Source organism: Phocoena phocoena, chromosome 2, assembly GCF_963924675.1.
Source record: "Phocoena phocoena chromosome 2, mPhoPho1.1, whole genome shotgun sequence".
In the NCBI taxonomy this organism is placed as follows: Eukaryota; Metazoa; Chordata; class Mammalia; order Artiodactyla; family Phocoenidae; genus Phocoena; species Phocoena phocoena.
Genome location: NC_089220.1, coordinates 11102766 through 11125744, shown reverse-complemented (window position 1 = coordinate 11125744; position 22979 = coordinate 11102766). Strand labels below are relative to the sequence as shown.

Sequence of the window (22979 nt, the reverse complement as noted above, 5' to 3'; positions counted from 1 at the left end):
GCCCCGCCACTTGCTCCTGGAGCCCTTCGGCAGCCCCAGCCACTGACCACCACCCAGGTGCCACAGGGCACGGCCCCCAACAGGCCCACCAACTGGCAAAACAGCTTGGGGAGGAGAGTCCCAACTGCTCCCGGGATACCAGCAGGGCCGGCTCCAGGCACCACACGTGTACACCACAGCAGGCCCTCCCCACGGGCCCTCGAAGGTGCTGAGAGTGGCCAGAGGCAGCAGCACCCAGCCCTGGGGAAGAAGAGACCGCGAAGGCTGAGGGCCTTGAGGGGGTCTGTCTTCCCCTGATGCGGAAGCCCCAGGGCCAGGGACACGGAGACCTAAGAGGAGACCGACTCCATGGCCGGTGTCCCGGGACCCGGCCAGCGTGCATCAGGTGACACTGAGGATGGGGGTCGCTTGGTGAGACCTCATTGCTGCTCACAACCCTCTCCCCGTCTACTCTCTCCGACACAGGTCCCTCCACGCCTGCAGAGACGCTGGGCCCGGGGAGAGGCCCACACATGCCCTCGAGAGTGGCCAGTCCCTTCCCCACCACCCACCACGCAGCTCCTGGGCCTTTATGAAGCCTAACCCGGCCCCTCGGTTTCCCCACCCTTTTGGCCACCCGCATGGAGGCTGGTGGAAAGTGCCACGTCACTGCAAAACAGTTACTTGATATCTGGGCCCTGGACGCTAACGTGTGGGACCCGGAGGGGAGGCATCGATTAAACAGGACACGATGTGGCCAGGGGCCCCACCTGGCACCGGGTCACCCTGCACCCCCGACCTGTCCTGGCTCGGTTCAGGACGGGAATTTGACTCAGAAAGGTAAAGCTGTTTTATTAAAAGACTGGAGGAGGGCACAGGAGCTTAGCAACGTTTTGTAAACACGTGTGAAATGCAGTTTGATTTCAGTAGTTTATTTTGGAGACAAAGCAGTGCAAGAGGCCGGCCACGCTTTCCTGCTCCCCCGGCGCTTGGGGTTAGGCTAGGAAAGGCGACGTACAGACATTATAATCAGGGTTCAACACTCAAGTCGTGTAAACACGGTGGTCGGAGGGCCCGTGGTTTCTAGGACAGCTGGGCACTTCTGACGGCAGCCGCCCTCCCCCCAGCCCTTCCTTTCCCAAAGTGGGCGACCGCCACGTCCCTGCTGACCAGGCCTGAAGGTGTCTGAGCGCCCAGCTCAGCGGCCGCTCTCAGTCCATCCTCCCTGGACCACGCAGGACGGCCCAGAGGCCTGTTCCTCTTCCTCAAGAGGGACTGATGAGAGAAGACCCAAGGCTATGCTCAGGGGGTCCTATGCATCCCGCCGGATGGTCACACGGCCCGAGGACTGACAAAGCCCCTCACTGATCCCCTTCTCTGCAAAGGGGGCTGCCGGCCTGCCTGGACCTCGGGATTGGACTGATCAGCTGGTGGTCTGTCTGCTGCCATCAGGGGCTGGGGTGACTCTAATAGGAGAAGCGGGTAATGTGCTTTCTCGCCTCTGGGGCTGCAAGCCCCCTCGCACCTGGCTGGCTTAGTGCTTGGGGCTGGCAGCGAGCATGAAAGGGGTGGATCAGGCTTTCTGGGTAGGTGTGGAGCAACGCGCAGCCTCCTCCTGCCTGGGGGGAGAGCCCCAAATCGCCTCGATGCCAAGGAGACGCTCATCTGGGTTGACGTCACGGAGACACAGGCCGCACTGTAGGGGCCAGGGCGTCAAGCCTGCCCTTGAGTTCCCTGGTCATGACTGCCCGGCGACTCTTGGAATGATTGGCCCAAAGTCACAGCACAAATCCTTGGCACAAGCAGGATCAGCCCAGAGGTTCCCAGCCAGGCAGGCTCCTCCCGGGTCCAGGGAGCAGTGGCGCTTGGTCAGGGAAGGAGGCCCCGTTGCGTGGGACACGTGCTGACGGGCCTAGTGGACTCCAGGGAGCTGCATGTGGAGAAAGGCAGCCGACCCAGGGCTGTGGCCTTCCCAGGGAAGCCTCCTCCTCCTCTGCTTTCGTGAGCGGGCAGCAGGTGGACCACAGCCCAGACTCCCCGCGTGGAATCCGCAAGGAAATGGTATCTGGGGCCTCCTGCTTCCCCTGGCTCCTCCTGCTTTCGGGAGGGGGCAGCTGCACACCGGATGGGGCTTTAAGCCAGCGGTAAGGGAAACGGGGCCAGGCCTGGTGTGGCGGCTTGGAGAGAAGAGAGACGGGCAACCGTTTGCTGGCTCTGCTCAGCCGCCGACAGCCTGACCAGGGATGGCCTGCTCCAGGGTCCCCGAGGCCTGGGCCACAGCAGCCATTGAGAAGAACAGACGTGGACGTGCTCGGGCACTCACACACGCACGGCGACCACGCACACGCACGCACACCCCCACACACGCACGCACGCACACCCCACCTCACATTCAGACCTAGTGTTGAAAACACAAGCGTGTGTAAACTCAGTGGAGAGATCTGCACAGCAGGAATCAGGCGGGATTGTCCCTCTTCCGCGAGGCTGGACCGCTTGGGGTTCTCTTCCGTCCCCACCCCCACCCCTCATGTAGATCATGACATCAGAGAATCAGGTTGACAATTAAAAATAAAAGGAGAAGGAGAATCAGATCCTTGGGAATTCTTAGTAGTAGCGTCACCGTCGGGAGCTGCTCGCCCAGCGTGTGTGTGTTCTGCAGCCCGCGCTGCCCCTCAGGGTCCCGGGCCCCGTGCGTGGCTACTGGGAGGAGGCCTTGGTGGCCAGCGAGGCCACGCAGTGCTGCTGGAAGCTGGGCGACACGGCGGCAGTGCAGCCGAGTCTCTGGTGCGGCAGCTTGGAGGTGCTGCCCGCGCCCACGCCGCCCACGTCGGCCTCGGCCGTCCAGGGCGGCTCCTGGCCCATCATGCTGCTGCAGCAGCCGGGGCTGGCGCTGCACGTCCGCTCGGCCGCCAGGCCGCCCGCCTGCTCCGCCAGGAGCCTGCTGTGCCTCAGCGGGGCCGCGTCCCCCGTGCCGGCCGCGGCCGCGCTCTGGCCCTGCAGCACGGTGGTGATGTGGTTCAGGAGGTCCGTGAAGAACTCGCTCACGCCCTCGTAGCCTGGGGGTGGGAGAGACAGACGGCACGCTGAGCCAGGTGGGGGCGGGGGGCGCGAAGGGGCTCCCGGGCCCACGAGGGCTGGGCGAGTGCACACAGCCTGGACTCCGAGCCCCGTGCGTGCGGCCCCGAGGGGCCCCGGAGGGTGAGAAGCCGCTGAGAAAGCGCCCTGTCCCTGCTGAGCACAGCTTTGGCATCTCATTTAATCACCCCCCTCCCGACGTGGTCTGATGCCATCATGCGGGGGAGGTGGAGCGGCCAGAGGTGGCAGGACAGAAGGCCCGCTCCTCCAGCTCTGAATCAGAAACACCCCTCCTCCTCCACGTGGCCCAGCTCCAGCTTCCCTGTGTGTGAACTGAGGACGGGGGAAGGGGGGCTCCTGTGGGCAGGACTGGGAGGGCTGGAACGTGGGTGAGCCCTGAGTAACGGCAGCTGCTCCTGGAACTGAGTCCATTTCCCTGTCACCCCCGAAGTATCAATACCTGCAAGGAGGCCCGCCATGCTGCGTACTCTGGGCACCCCCAACAAGGCCACCACACTAACACCACTTCCCTAACGAGCGGGCCCAGATCTCCTGAAGAGAAACCGCCGGTACCCACCTGGGGCCTGCGTTTCCCATCACAGATGTAATTGCGAATGTCAGCAAACAGTCCTCAGAGCCACCCATCGAGCAAATTTCGGATCTAGCTCGAGGATTTTGCTGACTTCTGAAAGCTGCTTCGAAAGAAATTTGACACGGGGTGGGTGCCCCCGCCCCCGCCTGCCTGAACCAATTTGCAGCAATGAGAACCGGGCACACAGCTGCAAGAACAACGATCGGGACAGAAAGCAGGTCCCCAAAAAGGGACAGCGTGCCTGCATCGGGAGGGGGCCCAGGTACCACCCCCTGCCCTGGGATGTGACCCCATCGCTGACACCAGGCCTGGTGCTGAGAGGTGCCGACCCCTCGCACGTCCTCTGGGATGGTCTTCACAGCCGTTGGCACGAGCTGCGGGAGAATGAAGGTTTGGACTTGGGCAGGTGCGTTAGCTCGTACAGAAAAGGCTGCCCAGGGGCCAGGCAGATGGGGCTGCCTCACTGCGCACGCTCTTATGTGTCCAGCAAACAGTGCTGTGGTTTTGAGGGAGCCCGAGGCTGAGAGGGGCAAGCAGAGGCGCCCAGGGGAAAAACAAAACTGGGTATACGCTGGCATGCACAGCACTTGCCCTGCTCAACGCTCCCTCACTTGATCATCGCAACCCTCTGTCCCCATTTTCCAGATGAGGAAATGCAGGCACAGAGTTAAGTAACCAGCCCCAAACACCAAAAGAGCCATCAGCAGGTGGACACATGTTCACTGTGACGGTGGGTATGATGACAATGTCCAGGGCTAGCGTTCATCCAGGCTCACCAAGTGCTGGCCCCCGGCTACATGCTTCGCGTTCCTTGCTCGTGGCATCCTTATAGCCCCCGGGGAGCGGGACCTGAGGGTTATCTCCATTTTACAGACAAGGACACGAAGCTCTAAGTAGCAGCACTGGGATCTGAACCAGGCCCTTTGGTGCCACCCGTGCCTTGAATACATGTGGTGCTGGGTGCCCCACTCTAGGACTGGGCGCTTCCTCGGCCCTGGGGCCGGGGGTGAAGGGCAGGGCAGTCACGGCCCATCGGCAGACGTGCTGCTGGGTTTCCAGGGCAGAGATGCGAGTAGGGGAGAAGAGCTGAGATCCGCTGACAGGCCACCAAGGAACATGAGCTGTTCCCTCAGCAACAGCTCTGCCATCCCCAGACGAGGCCCGGCCCACGGCTCCACGCAGCCTGGGGAGGGCGGACTGAGGCGTGAAGGAGCGCTGCGGGGCAGGCACTGGGCACACGCCATCTCCTCCGCTAGGAGGGGAGAAGTGGTCCCGCTGTGCACGAGCCAACGCTGAGGCCGCCCCATCCGGAGGTTCGCCTCAGCAGATGGTGAGCGCAGCCAGGATCTGAACCCACGACTCAAGCTAAGAAGCAGGCAGCCTCAGGGCAGGGGCCCAGGGCCCAGGCCCAGCCCCACTACCGGTAGCCATGTGACCTTGGACGTGTCGCCCAGCCCCCTGGCTCCACGTGCCCGGCAGTACGTGGAGATCCTGATGGTCCCTTGCACGCTGTGTGGTTGTGAGAATGAAATGAAACCCTGGGGGTAAAGGTCCCCAGGCAGGCTGGGCACCACTGGTGGCCACTGCTGTCACCACTGCCCAGAGCCGAGCACGCAGCCTGGGTGGCGGGGCTGCTACCGGACACCCATGGCCCGAGGCACAGGGTGAGGGGGCCCAGGACCAGGAGGACTCCAGAGCCAGGCCCGTGAACCCGGCAGGGAGAGGGCGGGGCCCCAGGCGGCCCGTCTCCTGGACACCGCCTCCTCTGGGCCCCAAGCCCCACACACTCCCGGGGCCTAACTCAGCACCGGGCTCCCTCACAGTCTCCTCAGGGCTCAGCTCCATCACTCAGGCTTGGCCCGCCAGGGGCCTCCTCTTGGCTTCCCCCATCCACGCTGGCTCACAGTGGCCGTCCCTTCTCTGAACACCCAGGACGCCCTCAGAATGTCCGGCCCGAGTTGCACAGGTGCTGACTGGGCAGGTCCAACTCAGGACCCAGCACAAATCCGCAGCTCAGTTGCAGAGTTCCTCCCCGCCCCCCCCATCCTTCTAGAACCGCCACCCCACCAGCCGGGCATTGCCCTGCCCGGTCCCCCCAATCCACTGACTCAGCCACCTTTTCGCTGTCGTTCCCTCCACGTCCTCCCTGATTTAGATCCTGACTTATTATAATTGTTCCCCGGATGCAGCCTCAATTTCCCTGTGCTCTCTCATTCCGTCACCCTCGCTCATCAAAAACCCACCTCTCCGTCCAGGCTGCACCCACGGTGACTACAGAGAAATAGGCCATTGTCCCAAAGGGCCTCAATTTCTATTCACGAACACAGACCTCAGACGGCCGCGCCACCTTGCTCAGAGTGAACGGCCACACGGTGGGCTCCCCTCTGACCTCCCTGCTGCACGAGGCCTCAGGCCACAGGTCCCCCTCCGCAGGCCCTGTCGGCGATCCTTAGGGGTGGCTCCCTCCCTTCTCGCCAGGCCCTGCTCCCACTCCCGCTTCACAGAGGAGCCCGTGGCACCCCCGTCCCCCGAGGGCAGGGCCCCCGCCGCCCCGCACTGTCTGGAGCAGCTGGGGAATGCAGTGGGCCTTCGACAAACTGCATGACAGAGACAGCAGGGGCCTCCCCCGAACCTGGGTTTCCTTGGCTGTGAATCGTGGTGCTGGCCGGGCCTGGCCCACATGCTCTCAGCGCAGGGGACACGCGTCAAGCACCCAGCCCGGTGCTCCCCAAGCACGGGGGCTTCCTGCTCCCTGCAGACGCCCACTGCGCAGTGCCCTCCTGCTAGCAGGGCTCTCACGTGAGATGCTAGCCTCCCCGAGGGTGGGAATCGCTTCCTCTCTTCATATCCACTGAGCAGTGACGATGGCTCTACCTCCAGAGCAGGTGCTTAATAAAGGCAAGAGCCACGGCCTTGAGACAGAGATGCCCACTGAGAGGGTAAGCACCCAGGCTGCTCTGGGCCAGAGGGAGCGAAGCAGCACTGTCCCTGACCTGCCGTGAGATGGGGAGTCGCCTGGCCTCAGCACGTGTCTCTGTGAAGTAGCTCAGCCCAGGGCCACCACCACCATCACTGCTGAAGCTAACGGTCCCCTTGAGGGTTCTCGGGTGATGTCTCCCACTGAGCCCCTCCCTGAGTTGGGATCTGAGGGGTGCAGGGCAGAGCCTGGTGGGGCAGCAGGCCCGGCAGCGCTTCCCGCCTCAGGGCTGCCGCAGACAGCATGGAGCAGACGCCCCAGCCGCGGGGAGCTGGCCGGATCCGAGCGTGTCCCCAGCATGGTGGCTCAGGGTGGGGGGAGGAGCACGGCCTTGCCACTACGCTGCCGTATGACCTGGGACAACTGCTCCCTCCCTCCCTGCGTGTAAACTGGGATTTATATGCCCTCCAGTGTCCTTTCAGCTCTTTAAATCTACAAGGGCCCAAGAGGTCAGCTGAGATTTGGCCCGGAAAGGCCACTGCTGGTGGCACCGGGCCAGGAGAGGCAGGGGAAAGAACACGTGTTTAGCTGCAGGCCCACTACGCGCCCTGTAAACCCACTGGCAGGTGGGGCTGAGGCTGAGCGGGGGCTGCTCCGACCCTGGGCCCCAGACAGTGAGGGATGGAGCTGGTCAGCCTGACTCTCCGGCCCCCACCACCCGCCCAAGGCTGTCAGTCTACAGACCGGTGAAGGCGGTGCCCGGCCCCACCGCTCACCTGGGAAGGCGTTGATGTCGATGACGGCGTGCTGCCCCGTCTGGTTGTTGATGATGATGTCGATCCCAAAGAGCGATACGCCCAGTGCCTGCCGCAGGGCCCGGGACAGCTCCCGGATGACCTCGTCACTCGGTCGCTCGAAGACACCCTCGATCTTGTCCAGCTGCCAACACACACATATACACACACACGAGTCAGGCCCCGGGTGGGGAGGCTCCACGCCTTGCCACACACAGAGACCCCCCCAGGGAGGTGGCACAGGCCGGGCCTTACCCGCAGGCAAGAGACAGGACAGACCCACCAGAGTCAGCACGAGGATGGCCATTTCCAAGTCCTGCCAAGGGCTGGGCAGCTGCTAGGTATACAGCGTATGTGACCTCTAGTCCTCATAAGCAGCAGGGAGGCGAGCACCGTTATCAGCATTTTATACACAGGGGAGCTGAAGCTCAGAGAGGGTCAGGGGCCGGTCCAGGGCCACACAGCTCAGGGCTGGATTTGGACCCAGGCATTTAAGCCTGTAAAACCCAAGCCTCTTAGCAAGGAGGAAGGGGAGGGAGAATCTGTTGTGAACCCAGGAAGACTGTGTGGTTCAGGAAGCCTGTGAGCTGGACCTTGAAGATGGGGAGGATTGAGGGGGGTGGGGGGAAGGGACCCAGATGAGAGCACAGTGGAAGCAAAGGTGCAGAGGTAAGAACCCACAGGAGAGAGCTGGGAGCAGCTGGAACGGTTAGGGCAGAGGCGGGCAGCGGGGGGAGTTTCTGTCAGCATCACCGCACTGGCCCACCACTGCCGGAGCCTCAAGGCTGTGAGGTGATAGGTTCCGTGGACTGGCCTTCATTTACTGGCCGGAAGTAGGCAGGGGCGGGTGGTGGTCACAGGGCTCCTGGGTGGGGCTTACACTTCTCCCCTTCCGGATGAGCCGCTAACTCTGGTGTGGCCACACTAACTCACGCTCAGCGGGCTTTTCCCCAAAGAGTCTACTCTGCTGCTGCCGCCCAACTCCCGGGTCCAAGTTCAGCTTTTAGCGAAGCTTCCACAGGGCTCGTGGGGCCGTCCCTTGGCCTCCCGCTGACACCGCTCGCTTTCTGCTCTAATCACAGCTGGCCTGGGACAGGCACACAAGTCTTCATGGGCTCAAGCGTAGAACACCGCCCTGGGAAGGACTGAAGTCCGGGGGATCCGGACTTGAATCCTGACCGTGGCTTCCTAGCCCTGTGGTCTTAGGGGAAAGTACTTGGCCTCCGTGTGCCTCAGCCGGCTCATCCGCAGAACAGGGCCAGCGAGGCCCCCATCCCAGCCTGCTGGGAGGAATCACAAGGTCATTGATGTGATGGGGACAGCACATGCCCGGCTGGAGGAGCCGCTCCACTTGCATTTCAGGCCACGGATGGCAGCACGTCAGCCGGAATAGGGCTCACATGTGGTGCTCAGGGGATAGCAGAGTCCTATGGACTGTGGGCTCGGGGCCAAAGGGGAAGCCCAGGAGCTCACCCATCAGAACTAAAACAGAAGCTGGGTCAAAAAGCTAAATGGAGAATTACCACGTGACCCAGCAATTCCACCCCAGGTGTGTAACTTGTATGCCACTGTTCATAGCTGCATTATTCACAATAGGCAAAAGGTAGAAACAACCCAAATGTCCATCAACAGATGACTGGATAAACAAAATGGGTTACCCACACAATGGACTATTGCTCTCACAATGCTACCACGTGGATGAACCTTGAAAACATCAGGCTATGTGAAAAAGGCCAGACACAATAGGTCACGTACGGTACGGTTCCACTAACAGGAAAGGCCCAGAATAGGTAAAGCCGTGGAGACGAGAAGGCAGCTCAGTGGTTGCCAGGGGCTGGGGGGAGGGGGAATGAGGGGTGACACTTAACGGGTACAGGACTCTCTTTTGGGTGATGCAAATGCTCTGGAACTAGACAGACGTGGCAGGTGCGTGACGCTGTGAATGTACTTAAGCCACCGAACAGTTCACATTCAAATGACTAACGTTGACACGAAGTGAGGCTGGGTCAGGTGGGCTGGGGACAGAGCCCTGGGTACCCAGGGCACGTGGTGCTTACCCCCAGCTCAGGAGGCCGAATGGCTGATGGGGAACTCCCAGACACGTGCAGGGCAGGGACCCCACAACTGGGCACCGTCGTGCGCTACTGTGAAAGCCACATCCACCGGCTCTGCATAGCAGGCGGCAACCCCCAACAGCGCCCATGACCCCGCTGCCTCGGCGCCTCGTCCAGGGGAGATGCTAAGCGTCTGCGTTAGCTTCTCCGTGACAGGCGCCTGCCTGAGCCCGGGTCAGCAGCCTGGCCACTGGTCCTGCGGCCCGGGTCCCTCACCGAGTCACAGCCCTGGGAGGACGCCTGGCATTGCCCAGTCCCCGCTGCGTGCCCTGAGCCATAACGGGCCCTGCCGCGTCTTGTTTTCTCGCCCCAGGAAACGGGGTAATAAGAACACCCCTGCCGCCACGGGACCGTGGTGAGGATCCACGAAGCTCACCCGTGAGGCCTGTGGCTCAGGCCTGGCAGCAAGGGGACCAATGGCTGCTGCTCTGTTACAAAGCCTCGTGACCCCGCTGCTTATAAAAGCACTTTCTCAGCTCAGCTAAGGAATCTCAGAAGTCCTTCTGGAGCCCTTTGATTGTCTGAAACAGGGAGGCGATGGAGGTGGTAAGAGGTGCTCAGGTGGACCCCCCGGGTCCCCCGTCACCAGTCACAGCTGACACTGACCGAGCACCTACTGCACACACTGCCACGGCGCTTTTCATCTAGGGACGCCCCGAGCACCACCACCCCACAGGCTCAGAGAGGCAATGTGACTTACCCGAGGCCACACAGCTGGAAGGTTGTGGAGCTTCGGTCTGACCCCAGGCAGTCCTGTCAGTGTCACACTCTTAACCAATACCCTGTGTCTGGGGGGGCAGCCAGTTGGGTGTGGGAGCTGCATCCACCCTTGGGAGCATCTGGCCAGGGAGGGAGGAAGGGCTTCAAGGCCAGGGCAGGGCTCCCGGCACCTGCACGAGGCCGAGATGGGGACTGGAGGGACCCCAGCGAGCAGGGCTTGTCTGGACACCCAGGTCTGGGAATGGCCTTGTCTGTGCATGTGGGCCTGACATCCCGAGTGGAAAAGGGACGGCTGCCTGCATTTCCCTCTTCTCTTTTCCACGTTGCCAGCCCTGGGGGAATCCCCACACAGCACTCATGAGCTGAGGGGAAGGGGGAGATGGCAGCAGTGCCTAAAGGTGGAGAAGGCCCCGCAGGGTCTGCAGGCTGACCTTTGCCACGTGGCAGACAGAGACGCAGGCTGAATGGCAGGTGGGTGATTAGCCAGGAAGGTCTTTGCTTCTGGCCCTCACAGTGACCCTCAGGTAACAGCCCAGCGGTGACTAGAGCTGCTCTGTGCCAGGGAAGCGGCAGGGACAGCCTCTCGGCAAGTCCGCGGAATGCCAACCCCCTCCAAGAGTCACAGGCCGAATACGGTCTGAGAGCCTCGCAGGGAAGACGCCCTGCAGACCTGGGCCAGCCTGAAGCTTCTGCAGCTTTTACGAGACCAGAACGCTTTCCTGCACAGAACACCTATTTATGTCTTATAATGTGCATAGCCAGGCGCTGAGGGGTTCTGTTTAAAATCTCGGTTGTTCTCCAAGCATCCTTGACCACAAAACTTGTTCCCGGGAAACGTCTATTAACATCTTGAGGGACGCTGGTGTCCCTTCCAGGTCCCTTCCACGCCTGTGCTCTGTCGAACCCTCAGCACACAGCTGGCTCCTCAAAGGAACCAGAAACAGACAAGAAAAGCACAGGTGGCCTCGGGTGGGGGACAGGAGGCCCTAACCTGGAACGAAGGGGAGTGAGGCCTAGAGGTGGGGGTCTGCTGTGGATGGGACACTGGCAAACCCTCCGAGCATGGCCAGGAGGGGAGCGGAGAGCTGGCAGAGGGCTCATTTCAGCGGCAGTGGGGGCAGAGACCCCTGGCTCTCAGGACACACGGAGGAACGGCAGAGGGTGGCCCAGCGCTGACTTCTAACTGCTCAGCAATTGCCAGGGGGATAAGAAATCCTAAATTCCCGGAACACCCAGCTTTGGCATCAGACTAATCTGAGGTCAAATCGCGTCTCTGTCCCCGAGTGGGGAGCCCTGTGAATCTGGCTGAGCACGGCCCTCCCGCCTCAGGAAAGTGGGGATGTCTGTCCACCCCTGCAAGGCTGTTTTGGGCCGCAGGGCATCGAGGATGGAGCCTGACACGCAGCGACGTTCGCTGAACAGCAACCCCGAGCCCATTGCCCACCGCGAACTACCCCAGCAGCCCCAGACGTACACGGCAGGCTCTTAACAAACGCTCCCTGGACTCACGTGGGCAAGGAAAGAAAAAGGAAAATTGAGGTGGTGCTGCTCCCTTTTCTTAAATCAGGCAAAAGGCAGATTAGAAAGCAGGACTTCAAATTCCTCACGGTTGGGGGGATTTCCTCATGGAGGAGGAGAGTTAGAAAATCATCCACTTGGAGTGGCCCAGCGACGAGTGGGTGTGGCTGTGATGACCACTGGCATGAAGGCCCGAAGCAAGTGAGGAAGAGGGGTCTCTGGAACCGCCCTGGGTCCCTGGGCTGGGGGGAAGGTCCTGCCACCCTGCCCCGCTGGACAGCCAAAAGCACCCCACACCCAGGGCTCGGCGGGAGGGACATACCGCGGTCAGCACCGATGACGATTCTGGCTTGGACACGTTGTGGCTGTTGAAGAAGATGGACTCACGGTCTGAAAAAGCAAAGACAGGAAGAAGCCAGAGTTAGAAGCTCAAGGCAGGGACGGTGATTCCAGCACCCGACACCAGGGGACAGCACCACTCCAGCCATAGGCCACAGTGGCCTTCAGGCTCAGCGTCCAGCGGCAGCCACCTGGGCCTCCCTACCCACCCCAGGAAGACATGACGCCATGGAGACCCGCACGCCCAGGCAGGGCTCCTGTTTCCATTTTCCTTCCCGTATAAAAATGAACGGCTTGATGATTGCCCCTCTGCCTCTGCTCTCGTCTTACACAACCATACCTGGTCTTCCCCAATACCCGAGGCCCCCCGCTCCCCAAAGCGTGTCTAGAGTGTCTTACGGACACGGCACCAGAAAGGGGGCTAAGTGAGTGGGAAATGCTGCAATGTGCATATCAAAGGCCCAGAGTCAAGAGGTCAACTGATGTCATTTAATCCAGCTTTCCCCTCCAGGTTCTGCCCACGGAATGCCTTTTCAGGGTAGCAGCTGAGAAACGGCTAGGCTGCCACTTGGCACGTGAGTGTTTAAAATACAAAGGGTTTTGCTGTTTCCCCACTAAAGAAAAAATCGGAAATCAGAGCATGGGCTTCTGCAGGACCCATCCAAGAAAGCATACAGTTTGGCTTTGGAAGTTAGCACAGCCCCATGAAATACCCTCCACATCTCCCACCCCCTCCCTCTCTGCTCCCACTGCCCCCTGGGCCCCCTCGGTCCCATGGGGGCACCCGAGAGGCAGATCAATCCCAAGATCATTGGGAGCGATGAGCAGCTGGTCTGCTCATTCACCCCCTGGAGAGTAAAGGCAGGTCAGTTGGTCAGAAACACGTTCTCCAGCAGCTGGAAGTGTGGTACACAAATGCACGAAGCACGAAACCACGAGCCTCGGGGTTGGGATCTGGTAAAGGCCGTCATCACACTGTGATCCCCCCACCCCAAGAATGGCACGGGCCACAAGCCCCAACGTGGCCCCAGCAGCCTCTGCTTTAGTCCCTCCTGGCAGGGCATTACGGCTCCCGTCCCCCAGGACACACTGCTCATCCCTGGGACCCAGGCCTCTAAGCGCAGGCCGGGAAGGGCCCTGGCTGGGCACCGCTGTGTGCCAGGGGCCAGACTGAGGAGGCACCTGCTCTGGCTGCCAACGCCCGCCCCCCACCACCTCCAGGATTACAGCGCCGCAACAATCATGCATGAGGAAGTGATTCGGGCGGAGGCTGAGCAGGTAGGCGCTGAGATGTACCTGGCATCTTTCCCGCTAGCGGGGCATGCAGGCCCCTTGCCGCCCTGGTGTGCCCGAAAGTCCTCCTACCGCTCCGACCAGAGCCAGTCCAGACAGGGGGCACGAGAGACGGTCCTGGGGAGGAGCCTGGGGAAAATAAACACCCTGCAGGACTGGTGCCAAGCAGCCCCACCGACCTCGACTCCTGGGCGCCGACAGCCAAGAAGAGTGAGCCTTCGGAGGGTGGCAAGCTCCACGGGCCAGAGCCCGGAGCAGCTGGGATGGGCGTTCCGGCCTTCTGTAGGCACTGCCCACCTTCTCAGCCTGTAGCCCAGCCTGGCCCAGTCCTACTGAGTTCAGGGCGCCTCCCACCCACCCTGGGGGACCCAAGGGCAATCGCCAGGATGGCAGAGCAGGCCTGGGGAGAGAAAGGCCACCCGGAGCAGGTGGACACAGCCAAGCTGTCACCCAACAGCTTCTTGTGGCAAGATCGAAAGTGTGGACCATTTCAAAGGAGACTCGTTTCTCCTCCTGGCTAACGCTGACCTGGGAGCCCCGGCCAGAGGACTGTTTAGCAGGGAGGGGAGAGCTGCCCTTTACTCAGATCCTCCCCATGTGCAGCCTGAGTAGGGGCCGGACAGAGTGGGAGCGGATTCCGGCCATTTGATGAACCAGGAGACTGTGGAAGCCGAGACGGGTCAGAAAGGGTCAGAGCATCCCTTGGTGCCAGTTTCCTTGGGTAGCTTCAGGACACCGAGTTCCCTGAAGATAAGCCTGGCTGGGCCCTTGCACCTTGATCACAGGTGCACCCTGGATTGGGGGGGCCCATCCCCTCTCTGTTCCTGGACTAGTCCCGAGTCACACGGAGCCCCGGGAAGAACCACCAAGAACGCCCACAGGAGAGGGGAGGCGATAAGAGGAATATGGGTATTTTTGTCCCCAATTTACAGACAAGAAAAAGAGGTTCAAAAGAAGCAGAGTAAGTGACAAGTTTAGCACCCAAATATCCCAGAGGGTCTGAGGCGCAGCTGTGAGCTGTGGCCACACCTCCTTCAGCTTCATTTGCTTAATCTTCACATCTCTGGCGGGGGGTGGGGGTAAAGCATGTCATGGCGCTGCAGACGTGGCTCAGGTCTCCTCCCAGATCCCATGCAAGCATCAGCTCCGCAGAGGGGCCGGCCCCGGCTGCCCTGCCCGAGTGGCTCCCCTCACCCAGCGGTGTCCCAGGACCCACTGTTTCCTCTGCGGTCCCTCATCTGTGCTGCCACAATTCGTCCTTTCATTTCTTCTTCCCTGGTGTGTAGTTTCTCCCGCTAGAAGATGAACACACGAGGGCAGGACCCTTGGCTGATTATCTAGTTCCCTGCTGGATCCCAGGGCTGAGCGCCTAGCAGGTGCAAGGAAACAGGGCATTTGTTACACCTGAGGGCCTCTCGATGCAAGATCACCAGATCTGGCCCGCCACCTGTGTTTGTAAATAAAGGTTTACTGGAACGCAGCCACGCCCATTTGCTTACAATGCTGTCTACAGCGGCTCTTAGGCAACAACAGCAGCATTAAATAATTATGACAGAGCTGGAAACACTTACTCTGGACTTTTGCAGAAAAAGCCTGCTGACCCTTGCTCTATGTGGTAAGCGGTGTCGTTCCTTTATATACACACCCCTAAGGAAAAAAAGGCCCACGTGCAGAGTCTAACAAAGGCGTTGTGCCCGCAGAGGAAAAGAAACAGATATAAACCCACTGCACAGAAAGGGGAGCAGAGAAACACACCCACTGTGACTCTGGAACTAGTGGTGAGAGGGGAGCAGTCTCCCCAAGACCGTGGACCAAGGGCAGAGAACATGTGTTCCTGGGGCTGGCACAGGCCAACCTCAACCCTCTCTGTAAAAATGTGTCTTCAGTTCCAGCAGAGGCAACTGCAAGAGGCCTGTGGCCGTAAGACACACCTGACTTCAGAGATGCTAACAGGTGAAAACCAAAAGTACATCTGAGAATCAAAAGAACACAGTAGTTGTGGAGGGAAAGCTGGCGTCCTCATCGCCACTGCAGGTCAAAAGAATCCCACTCAAGGAGCCTCCATCTCCCTGCATGGAGAGGGGAGGCCGGCGAGCCCGCCACGCAGGGCCATGGGAACTGGAAAGCTGGGAGGGGGCTGGAAAGAAGCCAGAGCCCTAAAGCCCCCTGCTCAACTGGTCCAGCTTAAAGAGCCGCTGTCACACTGTGCTTCTCATCCAGAAAGAGAACACACGCGTGAAAAGAACAACGAGCTGGTGTGATGCCCTGAAGACAGTGGACACAGAATCAGTTTTTGGGGATGGAGGGATGGACACAGTGAAAATCACTCAGCTCGCCTGGGCCTAATAAACACTTCTCCGCTAGCTCTGTGTTTCTCCACTGATTTACTCGGCCCCAGACTGCATATTATGGTAAACTGGCAACCTGGAATGGCCATGAGAAGACACAGATGCGGAGCCCCTGTCCTCAGACACGGGACACAGAGCTCACGCCCAGCCACTAGTTGTTCCCAGGTGGAAACTGGCCCAGGCCTTTGCAACCAGGAGAAAAAGGAAAGGAAAAGAGGGACTTTTCATGTGGAAAGGAAGGAAACCACGTGGTATATTTCTTTTAGAGATGGAGTGATTTTTGGTAAAATAAATAAAAAGGCATACCTACTCTTCCCTTAATACATTTTGCGTAGACTTAAAAAACGTATGTTTAAAAATCAGGAAACAATATAAACAGGCTTAAAAGAACATCAGCCTCATCCTGCCCATAATTGGTAAGAATGCCTCTTGCCAGTACACAGTCACGTACAAAAAGACCCGTCCTGACATCGGTCCCCCCCCCAGATCATTCCATCAGCCCAGTGGGTAGAGGGAAGGACGAGCGTGAGCACCGGGATGCCCCAAAAGCCCCGCCAGCACTCAGAAGGGCAGTGGAGGGAGACACACATTTCCAAAGTGTCTGCTCTCTGGGTTGCGTTAATGGGAAGAACGGCTGAGACAGGATGCGAACAGCTGGACTTCAGTCAAGAGGCGTGGCCTGAGGCTTCCCTGGTGGCATAGTGGTTAAGAATCCGCCTGCCAATGCAGGGGACACGGGTTCCAGCCCTGGTCCAGGAAGATCCCACATGCCGCGGAGCAACTAAGCCCGTGAGCCACAACTACTGAGCCTGCGCTCTAGAGCCCATGAGCCACAGCTACTGAGCCCGCGTGACACAGCTACTGAAGCCCGTGCTCTGCTACAAGAGAAGCCCGCGCACTGCAACAAAGAGTAGCCCCTGCTTGCCGCAACTAGAGAAAGCCTGAGCGCAGCAACGAAGACCCAATACAGACATAAATAAATTAATTAATTAAAAAAAAAAACAAAAACAGAGGAGTGGCTTGAAGCCATGAGGAGCGGATGGTGACAGGCAGTCCCACAGAGGGATTTTAGGAAGACACATCTGTTTGCTCAGAGGGAAATAACGCAGCCTGGACATTTCATCTGGTGATGGCGGGTTTCCCGTCCAGAGAGAAACACACAGTGAGTGAGAGCAAAACACACCAGGGCAACCAGACATCCTCTGAGGGGTCCTCTTGGAAAACCGTGCTTATTCCAGAGACACTGCCACTGTTCCAAAGGTTTCTGGAACTTGCCTTAGAGACACCTCCAGAACCACTAGAACAGTCTTTTAAGCGGCCCCAATACCAGCAAATCCTTATCTTAGTGTCAGTTTTTGAAACGGCCAAGGGTCACCTGCAGCTGGTGAGCAGCTGAAGAAAAGCTGAGCGCGTGGAGCCCCTCAGTCTCCCTAGAGGACCCCCTCGGATGCCCCAACGCTGGCAGAACCCTGCAATGCCACCACTGCGTGACATCTGAGGGACACGGAGGACCATTATCCACTGATCCAAAACACGCTCACCGATGCGCTCCTCAGCCCTGTGGGGGACCCGGCAGGCTGACTGTGGCCACCCTTGACCTGCCCGGGGTGCCACAGCCGGGAAGTCCTGCGCCCTGTGTGCTGACTCCGAAGAGAGCATGCGTCCACCTCAGCGGCTGCAGAAGCAGCAGGTAACTCAGTGTTTCCCAGTTGCAAAAAGGAGACGTGATAAAGCAGCCAGCGCTCTGGTCCTCAAAATAGGAGGGGCCCCTCCCTCCCTCCCCCTCCCTGGCTTCGCCTAAGGGACCATCATCCATTCCAGCATGTTCCCTGTGGGCCTCATGACCGCACGGGGCCCCGGGAAGCGGCCTGGGGGCAGAGAGCTTTCAGGTTCTTCCTGCAATTTATGGTAGCTGAGACAGACGGAGCCCCTACAATGACCTGGCGTGCCCCAAGACCTCTTTACCTACTGGACACAGCTCTTCCAACCTTCAGATCACCTCTCCCCGCTCCAGAAACTGGCGGCTGGTGCCGTGCTCCAGCCACGCCCCTAAGCTCAGGGCGTCCAGAGATGGCGCGACGCTCAGTTACCTGATGTGCCCGCGGAGAAGTTCTTCAGCGAGGGCCTCTGGACCACGGTATAGGACTCGCCGACCACGAACACCTTGTATAGGACGGCGTTGTGGTTGATGAAATTCTGGACCACGCAGGGCGGCTGGATGGCGCTCAGGCCCTCCTGGTTGAACACGATGGCCATCTGGGGAGACAGGGGGCCAAGGGTTTGGTCAGAATCCACCACCTCCTCAGCCTCCGGCACGGGGTGTGTCACCTGTCCAGAGCACTGCCACCAAGGCCCACCCCTGGTCCTGTAGCACAAGGGCTCCCCAAGAAGAGTTTCAAGCCAGGGTGAGTGGAGGGGGACTTTAGAAGAACACCTGGGGATCAATCCACGCCTGCTATGAGGGTTTGGAAATCCTGTACCATCAGGCCCGCCATGGAAGGATGAGCTGGCTGTGCACTGCGTAATTCCACTACTCACACTGCACCCAGGGAATGGGACCCCCTGGGTTGTGTACTACTTAACCCTTATGACCTCCTAGAGGTTCCTCCACAAAGTATTTGGTCGGGTGGGGGGTGGTGGTGTGGGGAGGGGGCCAGGTGGCTGGGCCAGGAAGCGGAAGACAATGGATCAGGGTTTGGGAGGCCTTGGGTCCAAGCCTGCATAATGACAAGTGCTGCCTTTTGAGCGCTCATGACACACCCGGCCCTGTTCTAACCACTTTGCATGAACCACCTGGTGTTTCCCTCACGATGTACCCCCGAGGTGGGCACCGACACCACGCCCCTTTTACAGATGAGGACACTGAGGCCCCGAGGCACTTAGTGGCTGCTGGAAAGTGACAGAGCCCAGAATGGGCTGGGGTCCAACAGCCCCCAGCCTTGCCGTCTTACACACTGAGTGAGCCACACGAGCACGTGAGGAACGGGAACGTGCCGCTCCCCGTCCCTGAATCCTCTGGGGACAAAGGCCTCCACCAGGAGGGTCCGGCGGGGGACTGAGGTCGAGATGGGAAGAGGGGCGGCTGGAGAAAGCCTGCCCGCTTTGGCTGAGGCAGGGCCCACTGCAGTCAGCTGCCAGTGCCGGGGCCACGGCTAATGCTTCGTTCAAGTCCACGGGGCCCCAGGAAGGAGCCACCAGAGGCCCAGAGCTGCTGGGAGGGGTAACGGGGCTGGACAGCTGGCCACCACACTGGCTGTTGCCTCTCACAGCAACTGTCACAGAGCACCACCACGATGTGCCTGGTGCTCAGCTGGGTGGGGCAGAAGTAGAGATCCAGGCCACACGGGGAAACAAAAAGTGCGTGTGTGTGTATGCGTACGCGCGTGCGCTTATCTCCTTAGCCCTCTGACGAAAGTAAGAGAGCCATACTCGGGTTCAAGACCCAGCCCTGGCACTCGCTGCGTAAGCCCTGTTTAAGCTCCATTCTCCTCACCTGTGAAAAAGCATCAGTAACCACCATGGTGGGGCTTCCCTGGCGGTCCAGTGGTTAAGACTCCGCACTTCCACTGCAGGGGGCACGGGTTCGATCCCTGGTCAGGGAACTAAGATCCCGCATGTCGCGCAGTGTGGCCAAAAAAATTAAAAATAAATAAATAAATAAAATAACCACCGTGGGGTAGCTTCGGGGTCCTCCGAGCTTTCGGCTCAGTGGGGGGTTTTTTTGTTTTTGTTTTTAAAGGAGGGGATGCGGTATTCCACTGTGGAGCAAACGTGTGTGCTTACACGAGCTTGAAGCCAAGACAAGAGCCCAAACCATCGTGTGAACCTGAGATGAAAACAAACTAGTCCCGATTTCAGTTGAGCGAGGTAGGGCTCGGGCAGACTGGGGTACAGGCGAGGACCCCGGTCAGAAAGCCCCCTTGCCGGTGTAAAGCTCATCACGTGCACAGAGGTGTCCTCCATCCTCGCTGCACTCAGCACCCCCGGGCACCCCTGAGGTGGGTGACGAGCCTCGGCGTCCCACCCACAGGCTCACGCCACGGAGGGCGCCCCACCAGAGGGGGCATCCCTCTGATGCTAACAGCCTCCTAGGAGGCAGACGGCCCGCGGCACACAAGCCCCCCGGGAATCTGCAACACCCCAGATCCCAATCTCAGGGCTCTGTCCCTGACCCCCACCCAGCAGAGGAGCCCCTCCCAGAAACAGCGCATGGCGGGCTGGGGGAGGCCCAGGGGTGGGGCAGTTGGGGGGGACGTGGCACACACCTTGGAGCCAGACTTGGATAACTGGACTGAGGGGTGAAATAGCCTCCCCTGAAGGCGCTTGACCCCATGGAGTCAAGACTCCCCTGGAGGAGGGTGGCCACCTCGATCCGGAACCCCCGCCCCGTCAGCAATGACCCAGTGGGCTCCAGGGCAACTGGTTCCACGACAGCGTATCAAACATTCCCTGGGCCAGGCCCCATGGCAGCACATGCAGCAACTCCCTTATCCTTCACAACAGCCACCATATCCCCAGTTACAAGTGAGGGACGGAAACTCAGAGAGGCTGGGTAATCTGCCCAAAGTCACACAGCCGGTGGTGTTCAGAACCAGACCTGGTCCCAGGCTGGTGTGATTCCAAAGTTCTTACGTCAACAGCAGAAGCGGTTCCCTCCTGGCAGGCTGACCTATTCTGCATTAGGCCGGTCTAATCACACCAATGACTGCAGTCGCCTTTCTGGCCTGAAAACCCCGAGGCACCGACCAACAGAGGAACCGTTTGGTGGTGAAAAGGGCCAGGTGGAAGGTTGGGGAGCTGGTGCTGGTGCCAGCGAGGGGAGTGTGGGCTCCAGGGACACGATTCTGGCTGCTCTGAAGCCTTCCTGCTCCCTCCCGGGGCTCCCTCCTGAGCCCAGGCAGGCCTGGACAGGAAAGGCTCCACGAGGGCTCCTGACCTTAGGAGACAGCTGACCTTTGCTACAGGCCAGGATTTCCTGCCCTCACGTTCCCCCCCACAAGCAAAGGGACTCCTCGGCCTTGCAGCCCCATCACAGCATATACCACACCATAGGGACACATCTGTTTACAGACATTTCCGCCAGGGATAAAGACACTACATACATCTTCTCCAGAGCGCAACGCCGGGGTTGTCCACGTTTAGTCATAGGTCTTGGGGGAGCATTTCTGGGGCTGCCCGCGACAGACTCTCCCACAGGGCCTTCTGGGTGGGTCAAATGTCTACAGCCCAGGGTGTCCTCCCATGCACCTAATGAGGGGGTCCCCAGGCTGGGCTGGGCCCCTGAAGACAATGTCCCAGGCATGGTTCTTAAGGACGGCAACAGGCCCAGCAGAGCCCCTGCCCGGCCATTAGCTCCCAAAAGGCTTCCTCCGCTCAGTCTCCCAACCGCACCCCGCTGGTGCCCTCCGCCTCCGGGACTCTGTGCTCCCCACCAGGGCAGGACTCACATCTTACGCATCCTTCCCGGGGCACCCAAGGCCGGGAAGGACTACTGGGTGAACACAGGAATGAATGAGAGGGTGGGGCAGTCATGTACACGGCAGGTAGGGTGCTCCTTCCTCCTCTCACCCCCTTCCCAAATTCAGCAGGCCTGGCATCCCTGTGGGCAGCGATGGCAACTTTTCAGTGGGGTCCAGGCCAGTGCCTGGCACGGAGCAGGAAGTGACCGACACCGACAGGCCAAAGGACTGGTCAGATGGAGGCCTGGCTCGCACGGGCACAAAGGGGGCAGACACAGCCATCGCGGCCTCGGAGACAAGACAGGCACAGGGTGTGGGTGGAGAGAGCGTACAAAGCCACAGCCTCAGGAGCGGCAGCAGGCTAGGCGGGCTCCCAGAGAGACACCGCGAGCCGAAAGGATCGGGGGCAGGGGGATGGCCGGGGCGGGGAGGCGGGGGGCAGGGCAGTCAAGTCGTCACATCTTCCACTCACCTCGTGAGAGTTGGTGCCATGAGCCACTCTGGTTTTGCAAACTGTGGGTGGGGGAGAGAAAAAGAGGGGTGAGCGAGGTTATTCACCCACAAAGCCCAGCCTTGCAGGTACAGGGAGAAACTCTCAACAACTCCCGCAGCCCCTCAGGGGAGGGGCAGGTGGGAGCTGGAGGGCGGCACGGACTCGACCAGGGCCAGCACCTGCCCGCGGGTGAGCTGGACGGACGCCGCCAGGCCAGGCCCTCACCACCCAGGAACCCAGGGACCCGGGGCCATGCCCTCCCCGGCAGCCGAGGCCTGCCTGCACCCTCGGGAAGTTTAAGACCCACCCGGCCCCCATGTGGCGCGCTCAGGGCGCGATACGCACTGAACGGGAAGGCCAGGCCATTCTCCTCCAGGAGCCGCATGGTGTCGTCTCCGCCCAGGCTCGTGAGCTCCATGAAGGGTGGTGAGCAGATCCTGTCATCTGGGGGTGGAGGAGAAGCCCGAGTCAGCACCGCCCTCTCCCCAGGGCCCCCTCAGAGCCCCTGCCCACCCCATCTGATGGCCCATACACCGCCGCAGTCACCCACATGCCCCGGGAATGAGAGCGTAGACTTTCATTACATTTTCGAATAGCGTTTCTGTAATGACGGAACCAACACATGATAACGGCAAAGGCTGAAGATCAACTAAAAGTGAAAACCAGACACAGTCACAGATACGACTGCGATTACCTCCTAGCCGACACTTGGGCACGTGACACACACACAGCTCCACAACGAGGTACTGTTTTGTAACTCAAATTTTCACTCAATCAACTATGAACACTGTTCTGGGGCGATAAAGACTTCACCCTCCAAAGGGTAAGCTGGGATGAAGTGAGAGAGTGGCATGGACTTCTATACACTACCAAATGTAAAATAGATGGCTAGTGGGAAGCAGCCGCATAGCACAGGGAGATCAGCTCGGTGCTTTGTGACCCCCTGGAGGGGTGGGATAGGGAGGGTGGGAGGGAGGGAGATGCAAGAGGGAAGAGATATGGGGACATATGTATAACTGATTCACTTTGTTATACAGCAGAAACTAACACACCATTGTAAAGCAATTATACTCCAATAAAGATGTTAAAAAAAAAAGAAAGACTTCCCCCTTCATAGGCAGTATCAGCTCAATGATAATCACGGGAACGACACCAGCCCTGCAGCTCTTATCCCAGGTCTAGCACCGCCAAGGGCTTTACGTACATCGCCTCAGAAGTCTGCAAATAATCCCGTGGGGAGGACGCTGAGGGGGGTGGGGGGATTAAAGAGCGGCTCGCGGTCACACGGGGACCCCTGGCATGCAGCCTCTTGCCACCTAACAGAGGCGGCTCCCGACC

At 59.9% G+C, this 22979-nt stretch overlaps 1 protein-coding gene across 1 annotated transcript in view; it reads right to left on the bottom strand.

Moving 5' to 3' along the window:
• Positions 1-895: 895 nt before the first annotated feature.
• ITPK1 (inositol-tetrakisphosphate 1-kinase) overlaps positions 896-22979 on the bottom strand; it is a 163747-nt gene continuing 141663 nt past the window's right edge. The window contains exons 5-10 of the mRNA XM_065871440.1: positions 21987-22085; positions 21621-21661; positions 17780-17945; positions 12032-12099; positions 7340-7502; positions 896-3035 (exon numbers count right to left, since the gene is read on the bottom strand). Of these exons, the coding sequence (XP_065727512.1) occupies positions 2677-3035; positions 7340-7502; positions 12032-12099; positions 17780-17945; positions 21621-21661; positions 21987-22085 (896 nt within the window). The 3' untranslated portion in view covers positions 896-2676. The remainder of the gene's footprint in view (positions 3036-7339; positions 7503-12031; positions 12100-17779; positions 17946-21620; positions 21662-21986; positions 22086-22979) is intronic.